The sequence below is a fragment of the Mytilus edulis genome, chromosome 7, assembly GCF_963676685.1.
Source record: "Mytilus edulis chromosome 7, xbMytEdul2.2, whole genome shotgun sequence".
NCBI classification, from domain to species: Eukaryota; Metazoa; Mollusca; class Bivalvia; order Mytilida; family Mytilidae; genus Mytilus; species Mytilus edulis.
Genome location: NC_092350.1, coordinates 2,700,817 through 2,728,206, shown reverse-complemented (window position 1 = coordinate 2,728,206; position 27,390 = coordinate 2,700,817). Strand labels below are relative to the sequence as shown.

At 32.3% G+C, this 27,390-nt stretch overlaps 1 protein-coding gene across 4 annotated transcripts; it reads right to left on the bottom strand.

The window, feature by feature from the left end:
- Nucleotides 1-4,036: 4,036 nt before the first annotated feature.
- Nucleotides 4,037-23,326, bottom strand: LOC139529728 (brevican core protein-like). 4 transcript variants are annotated; one of them, XM_071325590.1, is made up of 8 exons: nt 23,230-23,326; nt 17,643-17,710; nt 15,750-15,878; nt 13,048-13,212; nt 9,658-9,746; nt 8,702-8,813; nt 4,780-5,020; nt 4,037-4,170 (listed from the first exon to the last, which is right to left on the bottom strand). In XM_071325590.1, exons 2-8 carry the CDS (start codon nt 17,704-17,706, stop codon nt 4,161-4,163), a joined length of 810 nt encoding a protein of 269 aa, XP_071181691.1. In that variant the 5' UTR covers nt 17,707-17,710; nt 23,230-23,326; the 3' UTR covers nt 4,037-4,160. The 4 variants fall into 4 exon arrangements, with proteins under 4 accessions (XP_071181691.1, XP_071181694.1, XP_071181692.1 ...); XM_071325593.1 differs by having other exon boundaries at nt 4,886-5,020; XM_071325591.1 differs by lacking the exon at nt 23,230-23,326 and adding an exon at nt 18,925-19,025.
- Between the last annotated feature and the right edge of the window lie 4,064 nt (nt 23,327-27,390).

Genomic DNA, 27,390 nt, shown 5'->3' with positions numbered 1-27,390 from the left:
TAACATTTACAGTAAAACTGATGTTGTACATATAATATGTGGGAAAACAAATTTTGTATCTCATAATCTAAGACTTTAATACAATTTAATAGTAAGAGTAAACTAAGAAAAAAAAAATTCGAAAATCAATTGTCGGCGGAAAAGTCATGCTATTAGTATCAGAGATCATCATCAATTTCACGGATCAGTGAAGCTTTAATAAACAATCATTTTAATTCAGATTAGGTTAAAAAAACGTGCAATATTGCTTTATAAAATGTTCTCTGTAGAACTGTCCTTATTTTCACGGAATCAAACTTGTTTTTCATAGATATACTTTAATGAATATTTTCCCCTAGATAGTCAAAAACTAATTTAAGGGATACTAAATTTAAGCTGAAGATTGAGTAAATTGTTTGAAACAGGAAAGGTGCAATTAAACTTAATTAGTTTAAAAAAAAAGGTTGCTGATACAAACTAAGCAAATGCTATTAATTTCCTACACTTTCGTACATATTTATATGAGCCTGAGAAAAAACAGGATACAAAAGTGCTTCAATTCCATGAGCTAGTCAAGAAGTACATGTACACGAAAGCCCACAATGTATTAAAAAAATCAAAAAAGAAATCAATAGAAATATGTATATGTATATAAGCAACATATGCAAACATAAACATGTACTTTAGTTAAAAGAAAATTACAAATTAGCATTTTAAGTAACAGTCAATAGTGATTAAGATTGTATAATAAGTAAGTTCAAATTTGTATTCGAGATTTGTTTTGCGTATTTACACCACTGGGTCGATGCCACTGCTGGTGGACGTTTCGTCCCCGAGGGTATCACCAGCCCAGTAGTCAGCACTTCGGTGTTGACATGAATATCAATTATATGGTCATTTTTATAAATTTTCTGTTTACATAACTTTGAATTTTTCGAAAAACTAAGGATTTTCTTACCCCAGGAGTAGATTACCTTAGCCGTATTTGGCACAACTTTTTGGAATTTTGGGTCCTCAATGCTCTTCAACTTTGTATTTGTTTGGCTTTTTAACTATTTTGATCTGAGCGTCACTGATGAGTCTTATGTAGACGAAACGCGCGTCTGGCGTATAAAATTATAATCCTGGTACTTTTGATAACTATCTACACCACTGGGTCGATGCCACTGCTGGTGGAGGTTTCGTCCCCGAGGGTATCATCAGCCTAGTAGTCAGCACTTCGGTGTTGACATGAATATCAATTATATGGTCATTTTTATAAATTTTCTGTTTACATAACTTTGAATTTTTCGAAAAACTAAGGATTTTCTTACCCCAGGAGTAGATTACCTTAGCCGTATTTGGCACAACTTTTTGGAATTTTGGGTCCTCAATGCTCTTCAACTTTGTATTTGTTTGGCTTTTTAACTAATTTGATCTGAGCGTCACTGATGAGTCTTATGTAGACGAAACGCGCGTCTGGCGTATAAAATTATAATCCTGGTACTTTTGATAACTAATTATATAACTCGTCAATAGGGATAAACAGATGGCTTAGAATCCTACAAATACAAGAAATCTTAATAAAAAAACTGTTATTGCAGTGGAAAGTAGCTAAGACAGATAGGTGAAATTTTTGTAAGCAAGAAGAAGATTATGCTCACTATTTTCTAAAGTGTAGATATTAAAATAAATATTTGCAAAAAATCTATGAACTCTTTAAAAGAAGTAAAATAGATTTTGATATTAAATTGCAACATCTGGTATTTGGATATAAAATCACAGATAGTAAATATTGCTTTTTGAATTATATACTAACAGTATTAAGTTTTTTCTATTTATAAGTCATACTATGTATCCGAGCAGAGAACAAAAACTGTTGATGTCTTTAGTATTTTTGAAAATGAATTTAATAAACGTATAGATGCATATCAATCAGGATGTCCAACGTTATTGTCAATTAAAAATAAATGTTAGCATTGATAAATCTCTGCATAAGACAATTATACATCCTTTATATTATTTTTTATAAGTCAATAAGTTAGATCAGCTGTTTATTTCCATGGATAACCAGTGGAGTGTAACAGGGTAAATCAAGAGAAGCTTGGACTCTTGGTGAAATTTGTAACAAGCAAGATTAGAATAATAAATATTATTATGTTGTTAATAAAATAATCTTGTACTAAAATCGCCGAAATCACTATATAGTGATTCTAACTATCCTACTTCATGTGGATACATTTATTTTGGCATTGCAAAAGTCATGTCTTCTAGGACTGTTCATGACGTTTAAATACTAAATCATTGAAAGTGTTTTAGTTGATTTTAGTCCTTCTCTGGTGCATGGATTCTATTATTGATTGTTGTTGGTTTTTATCTAGCTGTCAGAAATTGCGAGTACTCTTAAATCGTAATTTCTTGTTAATTTGACATTTGACAGAAAAACGCTTCGGAAGCAAGAAACTAGTACCACTGTTGTATTCAATTTTTTACATCACTTGGTCTCTACCTCTGCTGGTAGACTATCAGTCCCCGAGGGTATTATTAGCCCAGTAGTCAGTTTTTCGGTACTGACATGATTTAACAAACTTTACTAAAATTGTCCGTTTATAAATTTATAAATTATTAAGAAACTAAGGTTTTAATTCCCTGAAGGAAAGTTGGCTTTAGATGAATATAGCTATATGATTTAGGTATTTTTGACAAATATAGCTCTTCAACGGTTTCGGTACTTAAACATCTTCGGATTTCAAATGTTTTGCTTTGATCGTTCCTAATGAAAGTAAATCCAGAAAAGCGCTTCGGACGCAAGGAATTATTAAACGTTTGTTTTCAATTTCTTACATCACCGAGTCGATACCTCTGCTGGTGGACTATCAGTCCCCGAGGGTATTATCTGCCCAGTAGTCAGTATTTCGGTACTGACTTGGTTTAACAAACTGTACATAAGTTGTCCGTTTATGAATTTAGAAAATATTAAGAAAGTATTGAGCTTTCAACTTCCTCAGGCAGAGTTGGCTTTAGATGAATTTGCCTTTTTATTTTAGGTACTGCGGATTCATTTATTTTCGTGGGAATCAATTTATTATTATGGAAAGTTGTCTCATTGGACGGAGTTTAAGAAGTTCGCGTATTTAAGAATTTAGTCCATCAATAGACAGGGGTTTTGGGATAAACTCATCAATGAAGTGTCCAGTTATTCGTCCCATATCATACACTCAGTTCGTTTATATATGCGTCGGTGCCACTGATGGGTGAGTATAATTCAATTAAAATTATAACGACAATCATCCCTATCACACACATCTTCAAATAGACTGTCCTTATGCAAATTAAAACATAAGCTCTGCCCGATCAGTTGAAATAACATTAGTAATAGTTGTCAGTTATGATTTTAGTGTTCCTGGTTGAGATTTATCTGACAAGCACCATATAAGGAACACGATATTTATGTATCGAAAGTGTTATTTTGATACGAGCACTGGGTCGATACCCCTGCTGTTGGACTGTTAGATCTCGAGGTTATCTTTATACCACTTATCAACATCCGGTACATGAACTGACATGACATATATTGGATAAGAAGGTGAGGAATATTTGCCAATGAGACAAAGTTTATAAGAGAGTAAATAAATAGAAGTTTACACATATAGGACCGAAAACATCATGTGAAAAAAAAAACTAACAAGAAAAGTAACGACCTGATTGATTTACCAAACAACGAAACAAATCCAAGAAATGTTATAAAGCAATTAACGACAACCATTGATTTGAAAGGCTACTGACTTGGTTCTTGCACACATAGAAAAGTAGCGGGTCAATGGTTTCACAGCACAACATACGAACAATAACTTATTACTTTATAATGGCCAGGTGATGACATAAAGTTTGATTCAGAAATTTGGATTATCTTTGCTTCTTCTCTTTAGCATATGTATGGTCATTGTTGTCTTGTTATATTTTCCCATACATACTAACATATTTAGTCATCCATGACTTTCAAATTTTACGGTTCTTCATGTATCGATATCGATAGAATTTATTATATAAATATCACCAAGAACTATAAACCAAAAAATGTTTTGTATTTAGTCTCTCAATATTTTATTAGAAATGCAATATATTCCATGTTTGGCTCCTAAGTTATTAAATAGCATGTCTCCCTCAGATAATTCAAATCGCTCTCACAAAACTGGCAATAATCAGGTCAATCTATAAAATGAAGAATATTAAATATTATATATAATGTTTGAATTTAGTTTTAGGTAGCAAACCATTTTTGGATAAGTTAACCTGTTGATGTTAGCAATACCTCACCGTTGATATCTCTTTTTGACATATATGAAAAAATAAATGGAGCCTTATAACGATGTATCGTCCGGTCAATTCGGCCAGGAACATATAAGACACACAAATAGATATAAGGAAATCTGGTATGGGTGCCCATGAGACAAATCTCAATCCAAGTCACAATTTGTTAAAGTACACCATTATTGGTTACCGTTCAAACTACGGTTGTTTACATTTATAACAATTGAAAATTAGAGCATTTAAAGAAAATAAAATACCTCGTTAATACGGGTTTTGAATATTTAATTGTTTCATTTTTTAATGAAAAGAGACTTATTCAGATATGCTTTTAATACAGTTTAAAAAAAAAAAAAAAAAAACACACGAATTGCGAGAATTTAACTTAACTCTTTGTATACCTTGTCTTATGGAATAATGCCCGAATCTTTTTTCGTTCCTATCGCATTATCATTCATAGATATGAAACAATTATGTTTTTAACAACTTAAATGTTGGTGCAACGCTACTTACTTAGTTTTGCAGATATATTTCCCATAAAATGAGCACCTTTCGTCCTGCCATTTATTAGAATATCTATGGTCTAGCGCAACACACTTAACGTTGTGGCCTTGCTCACCTCGGCTATCTAGTTTATCAGGTTGCAGCGGATATTGGGGATCTTGTGACCAATCACTGTAGTTAAAAGGTACACCAGAATCCCACTTATATGACTGGTCATTGTCATCATACATTAGCCCAATCCAGTATACAACTTGAAATAAAAGTTCCAATATGATAAATACATATGGTGGGTTAAATTGTAAAACAAAACCAAGCATCAGAGCTACAAATTGCATGCATTTCTTTTGAAAAATTAATAGTATGATTTAATTAAGAGCACAGTTACGATATGCATTCAATTTCAACGATTTCTAATTTACACCATGCAATTCGAATTCTCGTTAATTTACTCAATGACAATGTATATCTACAGACATAAAATGTTTTTTTTATGATAACACACACATATCATTATCATTTATAATTGAATGTTTATGATATTCTGTATGGTTATATACATACATATATGGATCTATTTATATGGATTCACGCATTTTCATATCATACACAAAAGGTGTGACAACAACTAGTACACCTTAGTGTAAGAAGATTTAAACAAGAGGCTCTCAAGAGCCTGAATCGCTCACCCTAATTTTTTTGGTTAAATCTCTCAGCAACGATTATTTGGCTTTTCAATTTATTTAAATGTTCTTTGAATTGTCCTATTTTCTTCAAAAGCAAAAAAAAAATCATTTTCTCCTATGTTCTATTTTAGCCATAGGAGCTATGTTTCTTGACATACAAGGAAATGAAATATAAAATTTATACTAGATACTCTGAAACTCATTTAGCCTAAGTTTGGCTGAAATTGATACAGCAGTTTCAAAGGAGAAGATTTTTTAAAGTAAGTCAACATGATGAACAAATTGTGAAAAAAAGTCTTTAAAGGGTAATAACTCCTTAAGGGGTCAATTGACAATTTTGGTCAAATTGACTTATTTGTAGATCTTACTTTGCTTAACATTTTTGCTATTAACAGTTTATCTGTATCTATAATAATATTCAAGATAATAACCAAAAACTGCAAAATTTCTTTAAAATCATCAATTCAGGGGCATTATACCAGAAAAACCAGTAACCCAATTCGGCTGAAAATTTCAGGACAGGTAGACCTTGACCTAATAAATACTTTAACTTCTTGTCTTATTTGCTCTAAATGCTGGAGTTTTTGAGATATAAGCCAAAAACTGCATTTTACCCTGTGTTCTATTTTTAGCCATGACGGCCATGTTTTTTGACGAAATAAAAAATAAAGCACAAACTTTATTTAATACACCCTACTGATCATTCAGTTGAAGTTTGGTTGAGCAGTTTTAGAGGAGAAGATTTTTTAAAGTTAGCAAATATGATGAACAAATTGTGAAAAATTGTCATTAAAGAACAATAACCCCTTAAGGGGTCAATTGATAATTTTGGTCATATTAACTTATTTGTAGATCTTACTTTGCTGATCATTTTTGCTGTTTACAGTTTATCTGTATCTATAATAATATTCAAGATAATGACCAAATACTGCAAAATTTCCTTAAAATTGCCAATTAAGTGCCAGCAACCCAACAATGGGTTGTTTGATTCATCTGAAAATTTCAGGGCTGATAGATATTACCCTAATGAACATTTTTACCCCATGTCAGATTTGCTCTAAATGCTTTCGTTTTTGAGATATAAGCCAAAAACTGCATTTGACCCCTATGTTCTATTTTAAGTAACGGCGGCCATGTTTTTTGACGCATCAAAAATCGAAGCACACACTTTGTGCAGGATAATCTAAGAAACAATCATGCTAAGTTTCATCCAAATCCATTCAGTAGTTTCAGAGGAGAAGATTTTTTAAAGTTAGCAAATATGGTGAACAAATTGTGAAAAATTATCATTAAAGGACAATAACCCCTTAAGGGGTCAATTGACAATTTTGGTCATTTAACTTATTTGTAGATCTTACTTTGCTGATCATTTTTGCTGTTTACAGTTTATCTTTATCTATAATAATATTCAAGATAATGACCAAATACTGCAAACTTTCCTTAAAATTGCCAATTAAGTGGCAGCAACCCAACAATGGTTTGTTTGATTCATCTGAAAATGTCAGGGCTGATAGATCTTGACCTAATGAACATGTTTACCCCATGTCAGATTTGCTCTAAATGCTTTCGTTTTTGAGATATAAGCCAAAAACTGCATTTGACCCCTATGTTCTATTTTAAGTAACGGCGGCCATGTTTTTCGACGCATCAAAAATCGAAGCACACACTTTGTGCAGGATAATCTAAGAAACAATCATGCTAAGTTTCATCTAAATCCATTCAGTAGTTTCAGAGGAGAAGATTTTTTAAAGTTAGCAAATATGGTGAACAAATTGTGAAAAATTATCATTAAAGGACAATAACCCCTTAAGGGGTCAATTGACAATTTTGGTCATTTAACTTATTTGTAGATCTTACTTTGCTGATCATTTTTGCTGTTTACAGTTTATCTTTATCTATAATAATATTCAAGATAATGACCAAATACTGCAAAATTTCCTTAAAATTGCCAATTAAGTGGCAGCAACCCAACAATGGTTTGTTTGATTCATCTGAAATGTCAGGGCTGATAGATCTTGACCTAATGAACATGTTTACCCCTTGTCAGATTTGCTCTAAATGCTTTCGTTTTTGAGATATAAGCCAAAAACTGCATTTGACCCCTATGTTCTATTTTTAAGTAACGGTGGCCATGTTTTTTGACGGATCAAAAATCGAAGCACACACTTTGTGCAGGATAATCTAAGGAACAATCATGCTAAGTTTCATTCAAATCCATTCAGTAGTTTCAGAGGAGAAGATGTTTGAAAAATTGTTAACGACGACAGACGACGACGACGACGACGGACGCCAAGTGATGAGAAAAGCTCACATGGCCTTTTAGGCCAGGTGAGCTAGAAATCATAAAAGGAAAATCCTTAGGCTATTTCCCAAATCAAAAGCTCATACACATTTGAATGAATTGATAAAAACTGTCATATTTCAGACTTTTACATTATATTGACAACGATACGTGAACAAAATAATCAGACACATTACCTAACACTTATTATGTTTTTCTCTGGCATTGGGGTATCTTTCGTCCCTTTTTTATGTAATTTGCGTATATAGAAGGTGTGGTCAGTTTTACCGGAACTTAATGTGTTTGATTTTCCGGAAGTGGCATATCAGTATTAATCTGCAATTTGTGCAATATTTAAAGAAGAAAATATAGAGTGAGCCATACATCGTATTTTTGTTATTAATGATATGCAATACAATATTAGATAATAAAAAGTTTAAACACGTTAAAGGTTAGATTATTTCAATATGAGAACAAATGATGTTCTAAGCAACGTCCCAGATCTTGACCGCAGAGATAGAGTCTATAGTAGTACATGTAACTGTGATGAAACATTTTGCTGATTTGTTTCAATATATACTAAATAACTCCTTAAGTGTGTTTATTATTTGTATTCATTTGCATGTTGTAATTATATTTAGGACTATTTAATTTTGTGCGGTTAAGTTTCTGTGAAAAGTAAAATCACAAAAATACTGAACTTAGAGGAAAATCAATTCGGATAGTCCATAATCACATGACAAAATCAATTAACAATACGCATCAAAAACGAATGGACAAGAACTGTCATGAAATATCATTTTACTTGTGTTTGTACGTCATTACAAGATACATTTTCTAATGTATGAGTAAAAGTGGTGGTACAGCTAGCTTAACCTCTCATTTGTTTGACCGTCTCATGACATTACATTATATTGACAACGATACGTGAACAAAATAATCAGACACATTAGCTAACACTTATTACGTCTTTTCAAGGCATTGGGCAGATCTATTAGTGTAGCTACAACTAATATAAAATCGTTTTCGTCTTCACTTTCAATACTGGTCAAATGTCCACCTTTAGACCTGCACTTATCCTACAACAATAAAACAACTATGGTTTTCATTCTGTACACAAGATAATCGTCAGTGAATCGGATTTGTTGAAAATAAAGTACGAAGAGTACATTAGTAAGTCATATCCAACTAAATAAACATCACGTGACTTTGGTGCTGATTAACCTGACCCGTTTTTATCTTTTTTAAATGTTGGTGCTGACAGTTTTATTTTTGTTTGAATATCTCTCTGGAGATTCGCTAAAAAACGTTTATTGTGCTCCTTATTCCCCCGTTGACTCAATTTTAAATCTACCGACACCATATCTAATTATTCTTTAAATTCACAAATTCCGTAAGTAATACTTAACAACTCGATTCAGAATATTAAAACACATATCTGGCGGAAAATTTTACTTAAAACATTTTAGTGTTATTGCAAATACGTCCATCATCGATTTAAAAAGGGGATTTTGCGAGATTTTAGAAATGGCAGATGTGTTTTAAAATGTCGCATTAATTTTCATCATCGTTTATTTTTCGTGTAGAATCTGTGTTGTTTCTGTTATATTCCTCAATGATATTTGGTTGATTTCAAAATATCTTAATGAAAACTAATTTAGTGTGAAACAAATAACAAGGGAACATTCATTTTGAGAGATATCCAGATATACTGTTTCCAGAAACGAGTTATCATTGAAATCACGGAGCGTAATTTTCCTGCTAGATTTTAATTTTCCAGCCTTATAATTTTACTGATAATGCAAATTCATAAATTTATTGCTATTGTATTAATTATAATTAATAAAGAATTAAGTAATAGAAAATTAAAACATGTAATGGTTAAAACGATCAAATAGTATTTCAATATATTAAATTGCTTACATGCGCAACATATCGAGAAACCTCTGAACAATCGAACGTGTACTTATACCCACGAAAGTAGGCCACCGTGTCAGGACATGCCCTTTTTACTAAAAGTATAAAGATATCAAAATTATTATTTCCTGTCTTTATGTTCAGACACAATGACTGTGGTTTTTAAAAGACAATAACAATCAAAACCAAGGAGTATACCAAGACTCACAAAACCAAAAGACATTTACACCAACAGTTACAAATAATAAATAAAAAACAACACGAAATCCAATAAAACCGGGTATGATATCAGATCAGGGATCTCCATGGCCTGTTTAACGATGGGGCTCCGCCATCGTTCAAATGTCTTGCGCCATCGTCAAATGACCTGCGCCATTGTTCAAATGTCTTGCGCCATCGTCAAATGACCTGCGCCATCGTTAAATTGTCTTCCGCCATCGTTCAAAACTGTTATTGTTTTAATAGCCCGACGCCATTTTTTTAGCAATTATAATCAAATGCATGTAATTGCATAACCCTCAGGCTTTTTTATATTATAATCCAATACAGTTCTAACACTTGAGGGATATCCGGATTAAGAGATCGATAATCACTTGTACCTGAGCTTGTACAGGTAGATCAACAAACCAGACAGGAGAATACAATCTGAAGATAAACGATTCATTTGTCGAATTATTCAACTAAGTTTCCTCAAATTCTATGATAATTTAGATTGAATAAATAAATTAATAATCCCAGTTACAAAGAAAACAGTTTAAAAAGTTGAACACGTGCTTTTATTTTGACTTACGCAATCGACATCCCCCCTTTTTTGAGAAGTACAAAATAAGACGTAAAACAGTTATTATTATTTCATTGCAAATAACTCGAGTACAGCTGTATTGGAACGATAATATAAAATAACTTTAAAAGTTAAAAAGTTAAAACTTTTATTTCCTGTAAAGAAATGTCGTATCGTAATTCCGAATTCATTTCGTAGTTTACAATCAAATTGATACATCCGCATTTCCGGTTTCTATTCAGACTCGAAAGATGCATGTTGCATAGCATCAATTTGCTAGATAAGATGGATAAAATCATTAAAAACCTTTTAATTTGTCAACGTTTGCTTTACAAATCTCTTTAACATTTTACATAACCCGTACGAATCGTTTTGTTGTTGCTGCAAATCAGCCATACCGGTAATGCGGTAATGGGTTCATGACTTCTGAATTTTAAAAAATAAGCTCTACATGATTTTTAACCCCCATAACAATTACCAAAATAGCAAGAAAACTACATGTGGACCTTCATGACAGCTTTTGGTCATTCTCGACTAAAGTTGGGGGCATGAAGGCTTGGCCTTTGAAGTTATACTTCTATTTACAATGAAAATTCAAATAAATATAATTTAAATAAGCAATAAGTTAGCATGTTCACCAATCCTTATGTGGAGGGATGGTATACTTTCGATCACGCTTCACTGTACGGCGCACGAACGGTTTGTGATGGTGAAATTTCCTCCATGGTTCAATTTTCATCCATGGAGATCCCTGCAGATGTTCCGGAAGTGCAACTATTTCCTGCACCGTATATGTCACCCGTCGTGTTATTTCTTCGTTCACTTCGGTAATGATGGAAGGGTATTATGAGGAAGGATTTCATATATGACCCACTTTTGTCATAATGGCTAATCAGCTCATGATGGCGACCGTAAAATGTCTTGCGTGATGACCTTAATTTGATTGATGCATAGCCCTTTTGAGAAAGCAGTATTCTTCGTTCAACAAAATGAACGTACTTTGAGCAAGCTCTATAGTGACGTTTTAATTGAGACACATATACTCCATATGCTGGTGCCGCTTGGATGTTGCTACACAAAAATGGAAAGATGACTATAGGAAAATTAAAATCATCGCGTTTGTCGTAAATTTTGGTATTTTACCTACCATCAATAGTCATTTGAGAAAAAGGTCTAAATATGAAGCAGATTTATCTGTGTCGGTAGTATCTTTAATATCAAGTTAACTGATATATATTAAATGTAAGTGATCACTGAATCTATTATTATTTAGAAAAGTGCATCATCAATATACCGAAAGGTGAAATTAAAAGACTAGGCAAATTTCTTTTCTCCTTTCTGTAAAAGCTCTTTGATAAATTCTGAATACAAAAACAAATCTGAAAGTAGAAGAGCGCCATTGGTATCCATTGGGATTCCAATAGTCTGTTGGAAGACCACCCCTACATATTCAACAAAAATGTTGTCTAACAAAAAGTCCAACGTGGCAGTGATATCCTCTTTGGTGTATTTTTTGCTTGACTCTGTATGATTTTCCGCAAAGTAATCTGCATTCCTGCCTATAACTAGATATTAAAACGTCTAGTGCCTTTTTTGTTAAAGGAACATAAGCTGACGAGGTCTTTCAGTCGACCTTTAAGTTTAGTATGTGGAATATTGGTATAAAGAGTAGAATTTTAATGTTGGTACAATGTTTTAATGATTGAGATTGTAAATTCACCAATAACTATTTTGAATTTGTTAAATATCCACATCTGATTAACACCACGTCTTGAATATGCCGTTTCGGAATACTTGTAAAATTTATGTTTTGCGTATTATTCCGAAGTAAAATCATTATTTCGTACAAATTTCTTGATGTCATCAATGATGATCCTTTGTACTATATGCTCTTCAACTTTGTTAGTTTTTTTCTGGCTTTCGAACTTTTGTTATCAGAGCGTGACTGGTTAGTCTTGTGTGGGAAACGGGCGTCTGGCGCATTAAATTCTAAACCTGGCACCATTTGTTAGCTATTATTCGTGTGTTCGGGCTCCATTCTTATGTTACAAGTTCATAAACTCATGATAAATGCCAATATTTGAAGCTTTGTATTTGCATCAGACGCTCGATTAAAAAGGTTAAAAAGGCCAGATAAAGTACAGCAGCGCTGACGTGTCTTTCTGGTTCATCTCATTTATTATCCGAATATCTTCCCACTTAATTGTCAAAATGATCTCGTGTTTACGTCTTAACCAATAATCAATGTTACAAAACTAGTATATTGTTGATATAGATTATCCATGATACTTTCTATTTGCTACATATAACACAATAATCAAAGGAAACAGTAGTCCTTGAATATTCTGACGTGGGCTTAGGGACATAAGAGCTCGAGTATTAAATGGGTAACTATAAAAATGGGGAAACGTACAAATGTACATAAATGCAAAGATAAACAAAATGAAAAAGGGCCGATTCACATAGATCCAATGATGTCTGTCGGCAGAGAGGCCCAACGAAATAGTGCATCAATGGATGGAAAAATATCAACCTTTTGATATGGGACGAGTTCTGACGTCACACTGACACACCTCGTCTCAACTTAGGAAATAGATGTTAGTAATTGTTCTTACCACATTGTAGAATATCCCAATGCTTTACTGATGATTTACATGAGAGAGATTCGTTTCCAGCAAGTACAAATCCTGCATCACATGCAAAATGTGCCGTTAAGCCATCATTACTTCTTGTTACTGTTACAGAACCATTTTTTAGACTGTCGATTGGAATACACTGAGCTGTTGTTTAAGAAAAAAAAATCAAAAAATACAAAATAGATGAATGATGGTAGAGTGGGGTGCTCATTTTCGCCGCATCTTTCCATGTTTTCTACAGTTTATGTTCAGGTCTAAATGTTTTTGAAGTATACTGATATTTCTATATGAAGATAACTTCACATGCAAAATATGCTTAAGCTTGAAAACCGGTTTGTTTTAAGAAAATCATCTGAAAAGTTAGATTAAAGGGTGTTTGAAATTTCCGGATGTTTTGTCAATGGGGGACACATATTCGCCGTTTTTACACATCTATTTAAAACCAAATAACCGCAGCTTTTAACAATTTTTATCAAATCAATTACATTATAGATGAATAGCAGACATTTCAAAGGTATAAAGAATTCAAAATTAGGGCATTCAGTCAAATATTTACTTAGAAATACTTCTTTGAAATCGTGTTTTTTATTCAGGAAATTGTCCGAAAATCGTTGTCCGTTTTTCGGTCATTTTCGGTAGGAGCCGCAATTTTGTCTCAGTTTAAAAAAATATTATATTTGTTATAAAAATATAATTTACGGGTACATTTCTTCCATTTCAGCCATCCTTCGAAGTTTTTACACCTCAAAATCCTTTAACGGCGAAATTGTGTCCCCGGCGAAAATGAGCACCTCACTCTAAATGTTTCTTTCTTCCTTCGTTGGTCTTGTTTTCAAATGTCAAAAGAAATTGCTAAACTGGGGGAGGCATATCGATATATGGGCTGTATCGTATAAAAATCAATTTAGTGCATTAGAAATTTATTTAATATGTTATTTTTCTCGGACTAACAAATCTCTACAACAAGTCTGCAACTGCTAGAAAATTGATAAGTTATCAATGGTACAAAACAGACAAGCTTTTGTATTTGAGTTTTCTTAAATGAATCAATGTATAAAGCCGTGTTCACATTGACCTATACTTGGTGGTGTTGTGTTAGTATAACTCACACGAAAACTAAACAAAAGTACGCTTCCATTGATAACAATGTTAACATATAGTTTAACTCATGTTTTGTCTATATGCAGTCGATAATAAAGGTAGAGGTTGTGTGGGTTAAGTGTACACACAACTCAACATTCAGAACATTTCCTTTTCTTCATCTGTAAGCACGCTGATGTAAAATACGTTTTCTGATACGTAATCAAGACATATTTAATATCTTAAAACTCCTGCAAATTATCAAAATGGTTTTTATAAAGGAGCAACCTCTTAACTTCAAAAAATGAAGTGGTTGGAAGTTGGGTTATTGTCAGAATTCTTTTCGAACAAGTTGTATAGATGTGAGCAAATCTTATGTACAGGTAATTAAACAAGTTGTGGAGATGTGAACAAATCTTATGTACAGGTAATTAAACAAGGTGTATAGATGTGAACACATCTGATGTACAGATAATTAAACAAGGTGTATAGATGTGAACTAATCTTGTGTACAGGTATTTAAACAAAGCTTAGTGTATAGATGTGAACAAATATAACGTGAATAGTACATTAAACTAATTGTATAAATGTAAACATGTTTACTATACATAGCGTTTGGTGTGAGCATGGTCTAACACATCTACATGTATATGTTCAGTAGATTGATTTGTAGCAGCTCGTATTGTATTGTATAGCCAAACGTCGAGTCTTGAGTAAAAATTCTAATTCTGGTATCAATGATGAATTCAAACGCATGAGGGCATACGATAACGTGTCGATCCTTTGATGAATTTTAATCTAAGCAATTCAAATATGTAATAAAGAAATCAGTGGTGGATCCAAAAATTTTCATAAATGGGGGCCCACTGACTGACCTAAGAGGGGACCAGCTCTAGTCACGCTTCAATGAATCCCTATATAAGCAACCAATTTTTTTCCCCAAAAGGCGGGGACACGGGCCCCCCTTAATCCGCCTCTGAAAATACCTTTATGTGATACTTTCAGAGATATAAGGGGTCAACACTTCAAACAGTTTTGGAGATTTCTATCCTTTTGATAGACACACCGATTTTTTTTTATTATTTCAATAGATAAACAAAAGGCCCATATTAAATGAACCAAAATACAAATCTGTTTTACATAAAAATGCTCTTAATATTTACAACAGTCTTGTGAACCAATTTACTTTTAACAAAGTTTCAGGATTTAAGAAAAACACCTGTAAATTTGCAGAAGGAAATGTTTGTTATCACCTTGCAGGGATTTGAAGTCATGCTATTTTTGATATCGAGACAACACCGAATGCACTGTGTCCACTGTTCTATACAACTCGCTCACCTAGACTGAATGAAATAATTCACTTTTCGAGGGGCCTTGTTCCTTTCGTCATCATTTAAATCTGGAGTTGTTAGATATATAATACAGATATATTGCATCTTTATAGAATTAGTAAAATTAATACACTCGACGGAACATTGAAGTAGGACAAAATATTTTTCTGCTTATTATAGCTAAGTTCACCTTTTAAATGATCTAGCTTATATTTACGCAATAAAATGCAAAAAAGTATGTAAGTTCACGAAGACTGGTTGTATACTTACATACGCAACACGGCTTTCTGTTACAGCATTTGCCTGACTCTTTCCATCCTGAACCAAAACTACTCTCACAAGTGGAATCTTTTGTTTGGCCGCATCTGCCCTGTGAGGCTATACATTGACGAGTAAGCTCTAAAAATTTAAGATCTTTTGTTTTAAAATTTCTCTACATCTGCATCTTTGGAAATTTGAACAGTAATTAATGTGTTATTAAAAGATTAGGTTAAATGTGGCAAGGATAACGGGAATACAATTGTTTCTAAATTGATACTTAAATTAAACTTTATCTTTTTCAATCAAAAGAGATGAAGAAAATTGATTAACTATTTCATTCAAATTTGATAGTGTAAATTCATTATATTCTTTAAATAAATCAAAATGATATAACTCCATTACAAGCATTTAAATGAAAATTATTTGAAATATATTTAGTCTGACAAATATTCGACTGCAATTCTTTGCATTAATTATTTTTAAAAGAGGGGCGAAAGATACCAAAGGGACAGTCCAATTCCTAGATCAAAATTAAAATGATAACGGCATTGAAAATGAACTTAAACATTATGGTTTGCTTTCGTGTGATATATTTACCACATACATATCGTGAATTCAACACAATCAACAATGCACTTGAGCATCGGGTTACATTCATTAGGATCACGTAGTTTTAAGCAGGAACAGCCTTATTTTCGAAAGCACCCGGTAGAAAGCTATTAAACCAATAGTTCCAAATGGTACAGTTGAAATCATCCCTTCGTAAATTTTACGGACGCCATCACGAGTTGGTTGACCGTTATGGACTAACCGTTTCACAAATGATATCGGATATGTTTCTAACGTCGTAACTAGAATCCCCTATAGCTAATATGACCTACAGAATTATAAAAAAGGAGATGTGGTATGATTGCCAATGAGACAACTGTCCACAAGAGACCAAAATGACACAGACATTAACAACTATCTTAAGGTCACTGTACGGCCGTCAACAATGAGCAAAGGCTATACCGCATATCCAGCGATAAAAGGTTTCCGATATGACAATGTAAAGCAATTTAAACGTGAAAACTAACAGCTATATTTATATAAAAAATGAACAAAAAGCAATTATGTTACATATAAACAAACGACAACCACTGAATTACTGGCTCCAGACTTTGGACAGGCATATACATAAATAATGTAGATGGACTAAAACATGTTAGCGGGATCCAAATTCCCCTTGACATGGGACAGTTGTATACCAGTAAAACATTAAAACGAAATCAGTGGGAAAAGGTTTAACTCATCAGATTGACAAAAATACAAGTGGACGTGGCCGGGTACTTGTACATCTGGACAACAAAAATACACTAGGAACAGATCTGAGAGTTCTTGCAGTTATCTGACAGCTAGTTCGAAGCCACTAACAACTAATAAAAAAAATCATGCATCTTAGACTAATCAGACTATTTATCTGATTTGTTTTAACATGAACAACACGACGGCTGACACATGTGGAGCAAGATCTTCTTTCCCTTCTGGAGCACCTGAGATCACCCCTTGTTTTTGGTGTGGTTCGTGGTACTAAATCTTTAGTTTTTTATGTTGTGGTATGTGTACTATTGTCTGTCTGTTTTTCTTGTTCATTTTTGCCATGGCGTTGTCAGATTATTTCCGATTTATTAGTTTGACTGTCCCTCTGGTATCTTTTGTTCCTCTTTTAAAGCTTTGGCCGTTTTTTTCTATCCATTAAAAATCTAAATATCATTTTGTTATTTATATTTACAGTGATCCCTTTTGACAGTTTATTCATTCATATAAATAAAGGCAACAGTAGTATACCGCTGTTTGAAAGTCATAAATCGATTGATCCGGGTTACAAACTAAACCTGACTGGCTATATAAAATGTCGCTTACTTCCTGCATCCGCCTCATGGTATATGATGAGCGCAATCAGAGTGGCGTACAAACAGTTAAACATGGTCCTGGAACATTTACATATTTTATTTAACGTGTAGAATATTTATCTTATAAATATGGCATACAGTATAATATTTACAGTATTAATATGGAATACAGTATAATATTTACATTATTCATATAACATGATTTAGAACATCTACATTTATACATGTAATTAATTGATTAAACAATTTTCGTTTGTAGCCCTAAAGTAAATATGTCTAGTACGAACATACAAGGAATGAGCTATTGATTAATTATTTGTCGTTTGTATTATGTGGTAACTATTTGTAGCATAATGCTCAAAACGATCGTATAATTGAAGCTCTTATATTTACCTGCCCGGTCTGTAAAGTTTAAGAAAATATACTTTCTGGATGCTATCAAATCTGTGTTTCTATTTCATTGTTTATCACTGACAACATATTCACAAATATCTCGAAACAAATATAGTTCTCTTTTCTGATATTTAAAAAAAAATAAATATAAATCATAATACGAACCAGTATAAAAATATGACTTAATGTGTTATACTCAATACCTTCAAGGTTATATATATTTTAAAGACAAAACACACTCTGATTAGAATTTATATATTGTTTCTCGAATTCAAACCAAATAAAGGATGTTGCAAACCAAGTTTACAGTAATTTACAGATGTTTTAATCTGGTAAATGTATATATGAAAAGACATACTATCAAACAAGAATCGCTTAGGTGCGAAATAGTGGCGGCTGGGTCCGTCGTTGTTTACTAAGAAGCACGTTCTCGGTGCATTGTGGAATTCGGCATTACCCAGATATATGTTTTGCACTTTGAATTTTGGACGTACCGTGTAACTATGATCAAATCGATAGTGAATAAGACTGGTTACACACGTTCATTATAGAATTAAGTTATTCATATTTCAACATTCGATCCTTAGAAATTTTATATATTTGACAAAACTATGATTAGAACCCCGCCATCCTGGTCAATATTTCAAACGTGAATAATCAGTATGAAAAGGCAATAGCAATCAAAACCAAGGAGTAAACAAAGACTCACAAAGTTCTAGTATTAGTTATGAAGAAGGTTAATGTTAGTAACGTCTTAATATAAAAAAAAAATGACCAAGCTTTCACTGTGTAAATTAATGTTGTAAGTGTATGTATATGACTTTAAAACAACAACTAGATTTTACCCGATATGATACAGTATGCAACGTCTATATATTAGAAAGTATATGTACACTTACCACGATGTATGAAAGCACACCTTTGGCTATGAAAATGATGTGGCGTCTCAGATGTTAGATCTTATTCAAATGATATATGAAGGCACATGGTTTGTAACAACGATTTGTAACATATGTTGTTTTGCGTAATTTGTTCATATTCATATGATTTACGAGTTTCTTAATGAGAATATCAACAGGTTGACAGGTGTAAAAATAACTTGAAAAATATCAAATAAAAGTACAGAATTTCAAAGTAAATTTAAAAAAAAAGGGAAGTGATCAGTAAAACCCGACTATACCTATGCCCTACTATATAATCGAACGCATCGAATGAAAGGTATGCAAGTGAAATTTTGCTATAAAAGAGGGACGAAAGATACCAAAGGGACAGTCAAACTCATCAATCTAAAACAAACTGACAACGCCATGGCTAAAAATGAAAAGGGCAAACAAACAACAGCACACACGACAAAACATAGAAAACTAAAGAATAAACAACACGAACCCCACCAAAAAACTAGGGGTTATCTTAGGTGCTATCGAAGGGTAAGCAAATCCTGCTCCACATGTGACACTCGTCGTGTTGCTTATGTGATAACAAATCCGGTAAATAGTCTAATTCAGTGGGTCACATTCATGAAAGGGAAGGGGATTGTAGTTACGACGTGAGGAAAATATGCGATATCATTTGTGAAACGGTTATTCCATAACGGTCAACCAACTCGTCATGGCGTCCAAAAAATTTACGAAGGGTTGATTTCAACTTCACCATTTGGAACTCTTGGTTTGATAGCTTCCTTGTGAGCAGAAACCCTCTATCAAGAAAATCATGATAGGAAATGCAAACACGGGAATATCGTATCAATTGGGAGATATATACCCCGTATGCAGGTGCTGCTGAAATGTTTCTACTTAGAAATGGAAAGTTCACAATTGGAAAGCTGAAATCATCTCTTTTGTCGTAAAGATTTGTTTTCAACTGACCCTCATTGTCAATTTCTAGATGTAAGTCAAGATATGAGGCCGACTTAACTGTATCTGTAGTATCCTTTATCTCTAGCTCCATTGTATAGATGCGTTCCAAATAGTCAACAAATTTTGAATTATTTAGTGAAAGAACATCATCTATGTAGCGAAAAGTATAGTTAAAGGATATTGCTTACTTCTTATCTGTCTTCCTAAGAAGTTCCTGCATAAAGTCAGCCTCATAATAGTAAAAAAACAAATCGGCAAGTAGAGGGCACAGTTTGTTCCCATTGGAATGCCGACAGTCTGTTGAAAAACACGTCCTCCGAACGTAACAAATATGTTGTCAATCAAGAAATCAAGCATCTTGATAATATCAGTTTCAGAGAATTGGTTGTTCGAATCAGAGTGATCCTTTACAAAGTAGGATTTATCCGTCCCTAAGACAAGATACTTGTATCTACGTTGGCCATTCTTTTTTTACGAAGCAAAGCAATACCAACTCTTTCAATTTGTCTTTTAGTTTGAAATGTGGAATACTAATGTAAATAGTAGAAAAGTCAAATGTTTTAATACTGTTACAAGATGAAAGAGAGTTAGATTGTATGTACTCTAAAAGATCTTTGGAATTTTTAAGTATCAATATCTGATTCACGTCCCCTCTAGAATAGGCAGTTTCACAAAAACTTTGAAGCCCGTATTTGATTGCTGATAAAATAGATGTTAGTAATTTCGAAAGAGGTTTCATGGAGCACATGGAAGATCCAGCAATATACCGTTGTTTGTAAGGACATTTTTGTAGTTTAGGTATCCAATATAGTGATGGCAGATCCAGTTCTTCATCTTTGGTTGAAATTCCAAAGGAACACAGAACAGATCTATGATTATTCAGGATTTCGTCTTTGGTAAGTGTCGTGAGGGTATATGTTGAGTTTCCGAGTGAATTGTCAATACCTAATTCGTTTATCAAGCAGTTAATGTAATGAGTTTTACTCACAAAAACGATGTTGTTTGGGGCTTTATCTGCGGGGACAACAACATATTTGTCATGGAGGTAGGATAGGTGTTTTGCAACAATTGGGTCGTTAAAGATTGACGTAGCATGAGCATTGATAGACCCATACAGTTTCTGAATTCTGATTTGTATCAACAACCTCACTGCCTTAATCCATTCGGAAAGAGTGTCTACGTCTTCCTTCTCGCGCTTAGCCCATTGCCTGGCATAATCCTCAGCTGAATCCATCAAACTTTTAAAGTTGTATTTCCAATTGATGGATTTAGGCTCACGATATTTTAGACCTTTCGATAACACATTTCGTAGAGAAGTGTTATTAACAAGGTTAAGGTCACCGGTAATAACGTGGCCAGCAGGATTATATGTATATTGGGAACTAGCACAAGTGCAATCAGGAGGTTTAGACTTGAAGTCGCCAATATCGAGATCCTGCAAAACGTGTTTGTAATTGAAAATTTTAGTTGCAATAGGTTTGGTATAGGTATAAGAAATGATTGGTACATACTGGTCTTTGAAATAAGGAGGTATTTTCGATTGAACTAATTTATGATGAAGGATATTGCCGAAGTTGACGCCATCGATACCTTTGTTGGCAAAGGAAATATTAAGGAAAGATCTTTTCTCTTTTTCATCTTTGCCAATGCGGACTGGCTTGAAAAGTCTGTGACTTGCAATATCCGAAATTATAGCTGTAATTTTGTATTGGTTTGAATGAGGGTTTGTAACAGTGGATTCCAAACAAAAATTGAACACTGTAAAGGATGTATTCTTCTGACGTTTCAGTCTCGTTGAGGAATCTCGTTCTATAATTATTTCTAAAATATGTGATACAAGTGGAAAATTTCAATTAATTTTAAAATGTTATAATCAAACTAAACTCTGTGAAAAATTGGGTATTTCCAATGACAGTTTTTGAGTAATCAATTTGTAAAATTGTATTTCCAATGAAGTCAGTCTTTTAGATTCTTTTTTGAGAAAATGGGTGAGGGATACAAAAAATGAATTTTCCCGAAACATGTACATCCCGCATCCCTTTTTCTTTTCAAATTTCTTAAATATGTATTTTTTCAACCATTTATAACAAAGAAGTTGAAAAAATATGGAATATGTACTTAAAACAGAGAAAAATCACGAAGGAGTAGGTCCGGTAAGGGCCGATTTTGGTCTCAAATTTCAGGTTCATCTAACGAAAGATTTTGAACAATTTTAAAACACTTAAGTGTCTAGTTCAACTGATTCGATTAGTTTATGTGAAAGATTTTAACTGATTTAGTCATTAAAACGCTCCGATTCAAGCCTAAATATTTAAAAACTTTCAAATATGCCAAAAAATGTCACTTTTCAGATAGTTTTTGTCAAAGATGAATGTGGCCGCATCCGTGTTTATCCTCAACCTTTATATATGTTATGTTTTATCATCAAATACAACTTATATTTCAATATAATGAATGAACACGACTGAGGCCACATCAAATACAACTTATATTTCAATATAATGAATGAACACGACTGAGGCCACTTTCATTTAAGACGGAAAACATCTAAAATTTAACTAAAATGCTAAAAATTGTGACGATTTCAGTGATTTAGCATGACTTAATGATGCTAGTACCCGATATACGTGCATTGTATTGTCAAAAACAGTCCTCATTTATGTAGCAGAAGTATTCTACTATCCAATAAATAGATAAAAGATTACATTCTCACAATTGTGTAAAACTGCTATATTTTGGGGCCAACAAGGGGTCTTACTGAACCTACTCCTTTCAAAATTTGACAACATGGTAAATTTGACACAAAAAAGGTTCAAAATATGATAAAACTTTCTTATATTAACACTTATCTATAGTTTTGTTTTAATTCAAATTTATTCAGATTGGTCCCCTTCATCCTTATTGAAAGGATGACAAAAGATTAATTGTTGAATTGTGATTTTTTCCCTGATAATGGCCCAAAAAATAGGTACAAATTGATGAAAAATAGGAAAATCATCAAAATTGGGTACTTTCAAAGGGCCATAGCAAAAGCAGAAGTGCACCACTATATGATTTTTTCTTTATCAATTATTTTTTTACAGTCATATAACTGTAAACGTGAATAATCAGTATGAAAAGACAATAACAATCAAAACCAAGGAGTAAACAAAGACTCACAAAGTCCTAGTATTAGTTATGAAGGAGGTTAATGTTAGTAACGTCTTAATATAAAAAAAAATGATCAAGCTTTCACTGTGTAAATTAATGTTGTAAAAGTATGTATATGACTTTAAAACAACAACTAGATTTTACCCGATATGATACAGTATGCAACGTCTATATATAAGAAAGTATATGAACACTTACCACGATGTATGCAAACAAACCTTTGGCTATGAAAATGATGTAGCTTCTCAGATTTTAGATCTTATTTAAATGATATATGGATGCACATGGTTTGTAACAACGATTTGTAACATATGTTGTTTTGCGTAATTTGTTCATATTCATATGATTTACGAGTTTCTTAATGAGAATATCAACAGGTTGCCACATGAAAAAATAACCAGAAAAATATAAACAAAAGTACAAAATTTAAAAGTAAATTAAATAAGGGGGAAGTCAGTAAAACCTGACTATACCTATGCCCTACTATATCAACGAACGCAACGAATGAAAGGTATGCAATATATGTTCCCAAATAAGGACACGGATTTGCAAGATCTTTCAATATATGTTCTAAACTAGGGACACCTATTTGCAAGATCTTTCAATATATCCCTTTTTTGGGAAAATGTATTGAAAGATCTTGCAAATGTGTGTCCTTGTTTCGGAAAATATATTGCAAGACCTTGCAAATCTGTGTCCTTGTTTGGGCCTATATATCAGGGGTATTATAAACATGAACAAAATCTGAAACCAAAAAAACAATACTTAAAACATATTTCGATTTTATTCTAATGAAATGCATGTCCTAGCTGCAGCCTAGTCAATTTATGGCTGCACATGCGTCCAGTCCGGTGATGTACATAAATTGAATTTGGAAATTTACCTCTTTATCATATCTATAAAATTAATCATGTCTATTATAACTACACTGAATTAGTATTGTTATTAGATTACACAACAAACTGTTTCGACAATTTAACCACTTGTATTTGGCTTGGTCAAGAAAGAATAACATTTACAGTAAAACTGATGTTGTACATATAATATGTAGGAAAACAAATTTTGTATCTCATAATCTAAGACTTTAATAACAATTTAATAGAGTAAACTAAGAAAAAAAAATTCGAAAATCAATTGTCGGCGGAAAAGTCATGCTATTAGTATCAGAGATCATCATCAATTTCACGGATCAGTGAAGCTTTAATAAACAATCATTTTAATTCAGATTAGGTTAAAAAAACGTGCAATATTGCTTTATAAAATGTTCTCTGTAGAACTGTCCTTATTTTCACGGAATCAAACTTGTTTTTCATAGATATACTTTAATGAATATTTTCCCCTAGATAGTCAAAAACTAATTTAAGGGATACTAAATTTAAGCTGAAGATTGAGTAAATTGTTTGAAACAGGAAAGGTGCAATTAAACTTAATTAGTTTAAAAAAAAGGTTGCTGATACAAACTAAGCAAATGCTATTAATTTCCTACACTTTCGTACATATTTATATGAGCCTAAGAAAAAACAGGATACAAAAGTGCTTCAATTCCATGAGCTAGTCAAGAAGTACATGTACACGAAAGCCCACAATGTATTAAAAAAATCAAAAAAGAAATCAATAGAAATATGTATATATATATAAGCAACATATGCAAACATAAACATGTACTTTAGTTAAAAGAAAATTACAAATTAGCATTTTAAGTAACAGTCAATAGTGATTAAGATTGTATAATAAGTAAGTTCAAATTTGTATTCGAGATTTGTTTTGCGTATTAACAGAAAATATGAGTCAAAACAAAACATAATAAAACAGTTAGAATACAGATCGCGATTTATTAAAAGGTAAAATCATAGGTCACTTTATGCCGTAAAAAAGATATTAACATACAATACATACAGTCTTGCGCTACTAATGACTTTTATATAGACGACACTCGCGGCTGTCTTACCAAGTTATAAGTATGATATCTTTATATTTTCTTCACTAACATGTAAACAGTTACCAAATGTCATAGTTAAACTGACAACTTTTACTAAATTGTTTCATAGAAACAGTGATTTGATTAGTAAATTTGGCTGTACTTGTAAAAAACGGTAACTAACATCCTAAATGTTACGGTACTATTGTAATAAAATTGATTGGTAAATGAGACTTGAATGTTTCAAACAATATCTTGTCAATTTTTAATATGAATTTTAGTGATATTAAATCTTTAAGATATTTTAAAGATATTCCTGCGTTTTATAAAGAAGTAATTCAATATTGGAATATGACTGGCGGGGGCCAAACACATTTCTCGATATTAGAAAGCAAGTAATATGGGGAAATATATTTATAAAATTTGGTAATAAACATATTATATTCGAGAACTGGATTATGAGTGATCTAATTTACATAAATGATATCTTCGATGATAAAATGTCATTATCGGAAATCTACATTCTTAACAAATTAAAGTTCACAATAAAGTGGATCGCCGAATTTCACAAATTAAAAAAAATCTATACCAGTAGAATGGATTCAAGTTGTTCAAAAAGAGATATCTGTCAAAACTACAGTTAATAATCAGAGAAATAAAATCATATCGAAAAATCATTTAATCGAGACTACATTATTAACAAATAAAATGTTATATAACTCGTCAATAGGGATAAACAGATGGCTTAGAATCCTACAAATACAAGAAATCTTAATATAAATTCATTGTACACATTTGTTTTGAATATATGACTGAAAATAGATTAAAAACATTTAGATGGAAATTATTACATTATATTGTTCCAACTAAAAAACTGTTATTGCAGTGGAAAGTAGCTAAGACAGATAGGTGAAATTTTTGTAAGCAAGAAGAAGATTATGCTCATTATTTTCTAAAGTGTAGATATTAAAATAAATATTTGCAAAAAATCTATGAACTCTTTAAAAGAAGTAAAATAGATTTTGATATTAAATTGCAACATCTGGTATTTGGATATAAAATCACAGATAGTAAATATTGCTTTTTGAATTATATACTAACAGTATTAAGTTTTTTCTATTTATAAGTCAAACTATGTATCCGAGCAGAGAACAAAAACTGTTGATGTCTTTAGTATTTTTGAAAATGAATTTAATAAACGTATAGATGCATATCAATCAGGATGTCCAACGTTATTGTCAATTAAAAATAAATGTTAGCATTGATAAATCTCTGCATAAGACAATTATACATCCTTTATATTATTTTTTATAAGTCAATAAGTTAGATCAGCTGTTTATTTCCATGGATAACCAGTGGAGTGTAACAGGGTAAATCAAGAGAAGCTTGGACTCTTGGTGAAATTTGTAACAAGCAAGATTAGATTAATAAATATTCTAATATGACGTGCTTCTTTCGCTTTGTAAACAACACCGTGATAAAATTCTCGATATATCTATACTTAGCGCAGACTCCAAGATGTACATAAATGGCTGTTTAAATATGCCTCCCACGTAAATCCACATGTATCGTAACCTATGTGTAAACGGTTGTGGATTTCGCTGTGTCAACAATAACAATTGAATAAAAACCCTACAGAACATTTATTCTGATTCTGACGCATAACAAAAAGAATTTACACATTTAGAGAACGGGAAAATGGACAAAAACAAAGTACATTAAAATTCCGCGAAATTCCAGTAATGATTTTGGCACATTAACGTCATTTCAAAACATGACGTCATACGAATGAAAATGTCAAAGCTGTTGGTTTTTCTATTGCGTTTACCTTCTAAACTCGGATACAATTGCATTAAAATAAAGTATTGAGGTAGGTGTTGCTTGTTTTCTGTTCTATTCCATTATTCGCACATTTACTAATTTCAGCAAGTCAACATGGCGGCTCCTTGGTTACAACATGTCAACAGTGAATTTAACGGTAGCTTACGATAAAAAAAATGTAAATTTAAAATTGCAAATGTTGGGTTTACTGAGAAGTAAAAAAAGTAATCACATTTTTTTTTCTAGCGGTTAGTTAAGAAATCATTCATGCAGGTTTATTAGATTTGTTTTACATTTATCGAACAGTGGGTAAAATAGAACAGCCACACACACGGTATACCCATCATCGCTGAAGTTTTTTAATGATCGTATTTGTCCTATTAGAATCTAAATAATTCATGGAAGCCATAGATTTGTTGTAAATTTACGCTCAGGATAAAATTCGAATATCACGGCCCAGGTCATGTGTAAATTTCCAACAAATCTAACGCTCAGGATAAAATTCGAATATCACGGCCCAGGCCATGTGTAAATTTCCAACAAATCTATGGCTTCCATGAATTATTTCTTAATTATTATGTTGTTAATAAAATAATCTTGTACTAAAATCGCCGAAATCA

Coding starts and splice junctions, on each gene's coding strand:
- LOC139529728 (XM_071325590.1), bottom strand. CDS start 17,706: ATGTTTAACTGTTTGTACGCCACTCTGATTGCGCTCATCATATACCAT. Junction 15,879..17,642: donor CCATGAGGCGGATGCAGGAA/GTAAGCGACATT, acceptor TTAAATTTTTAG/AGCTTACTCGTCAATGTATA. Junction 13,213..15,749: donor CAGAAAGCCGTGTTGCGTAT/GTAAGTATACAA, acceptor CTTAAACAACAG/CTCAGTGTATTCCAATCGAC.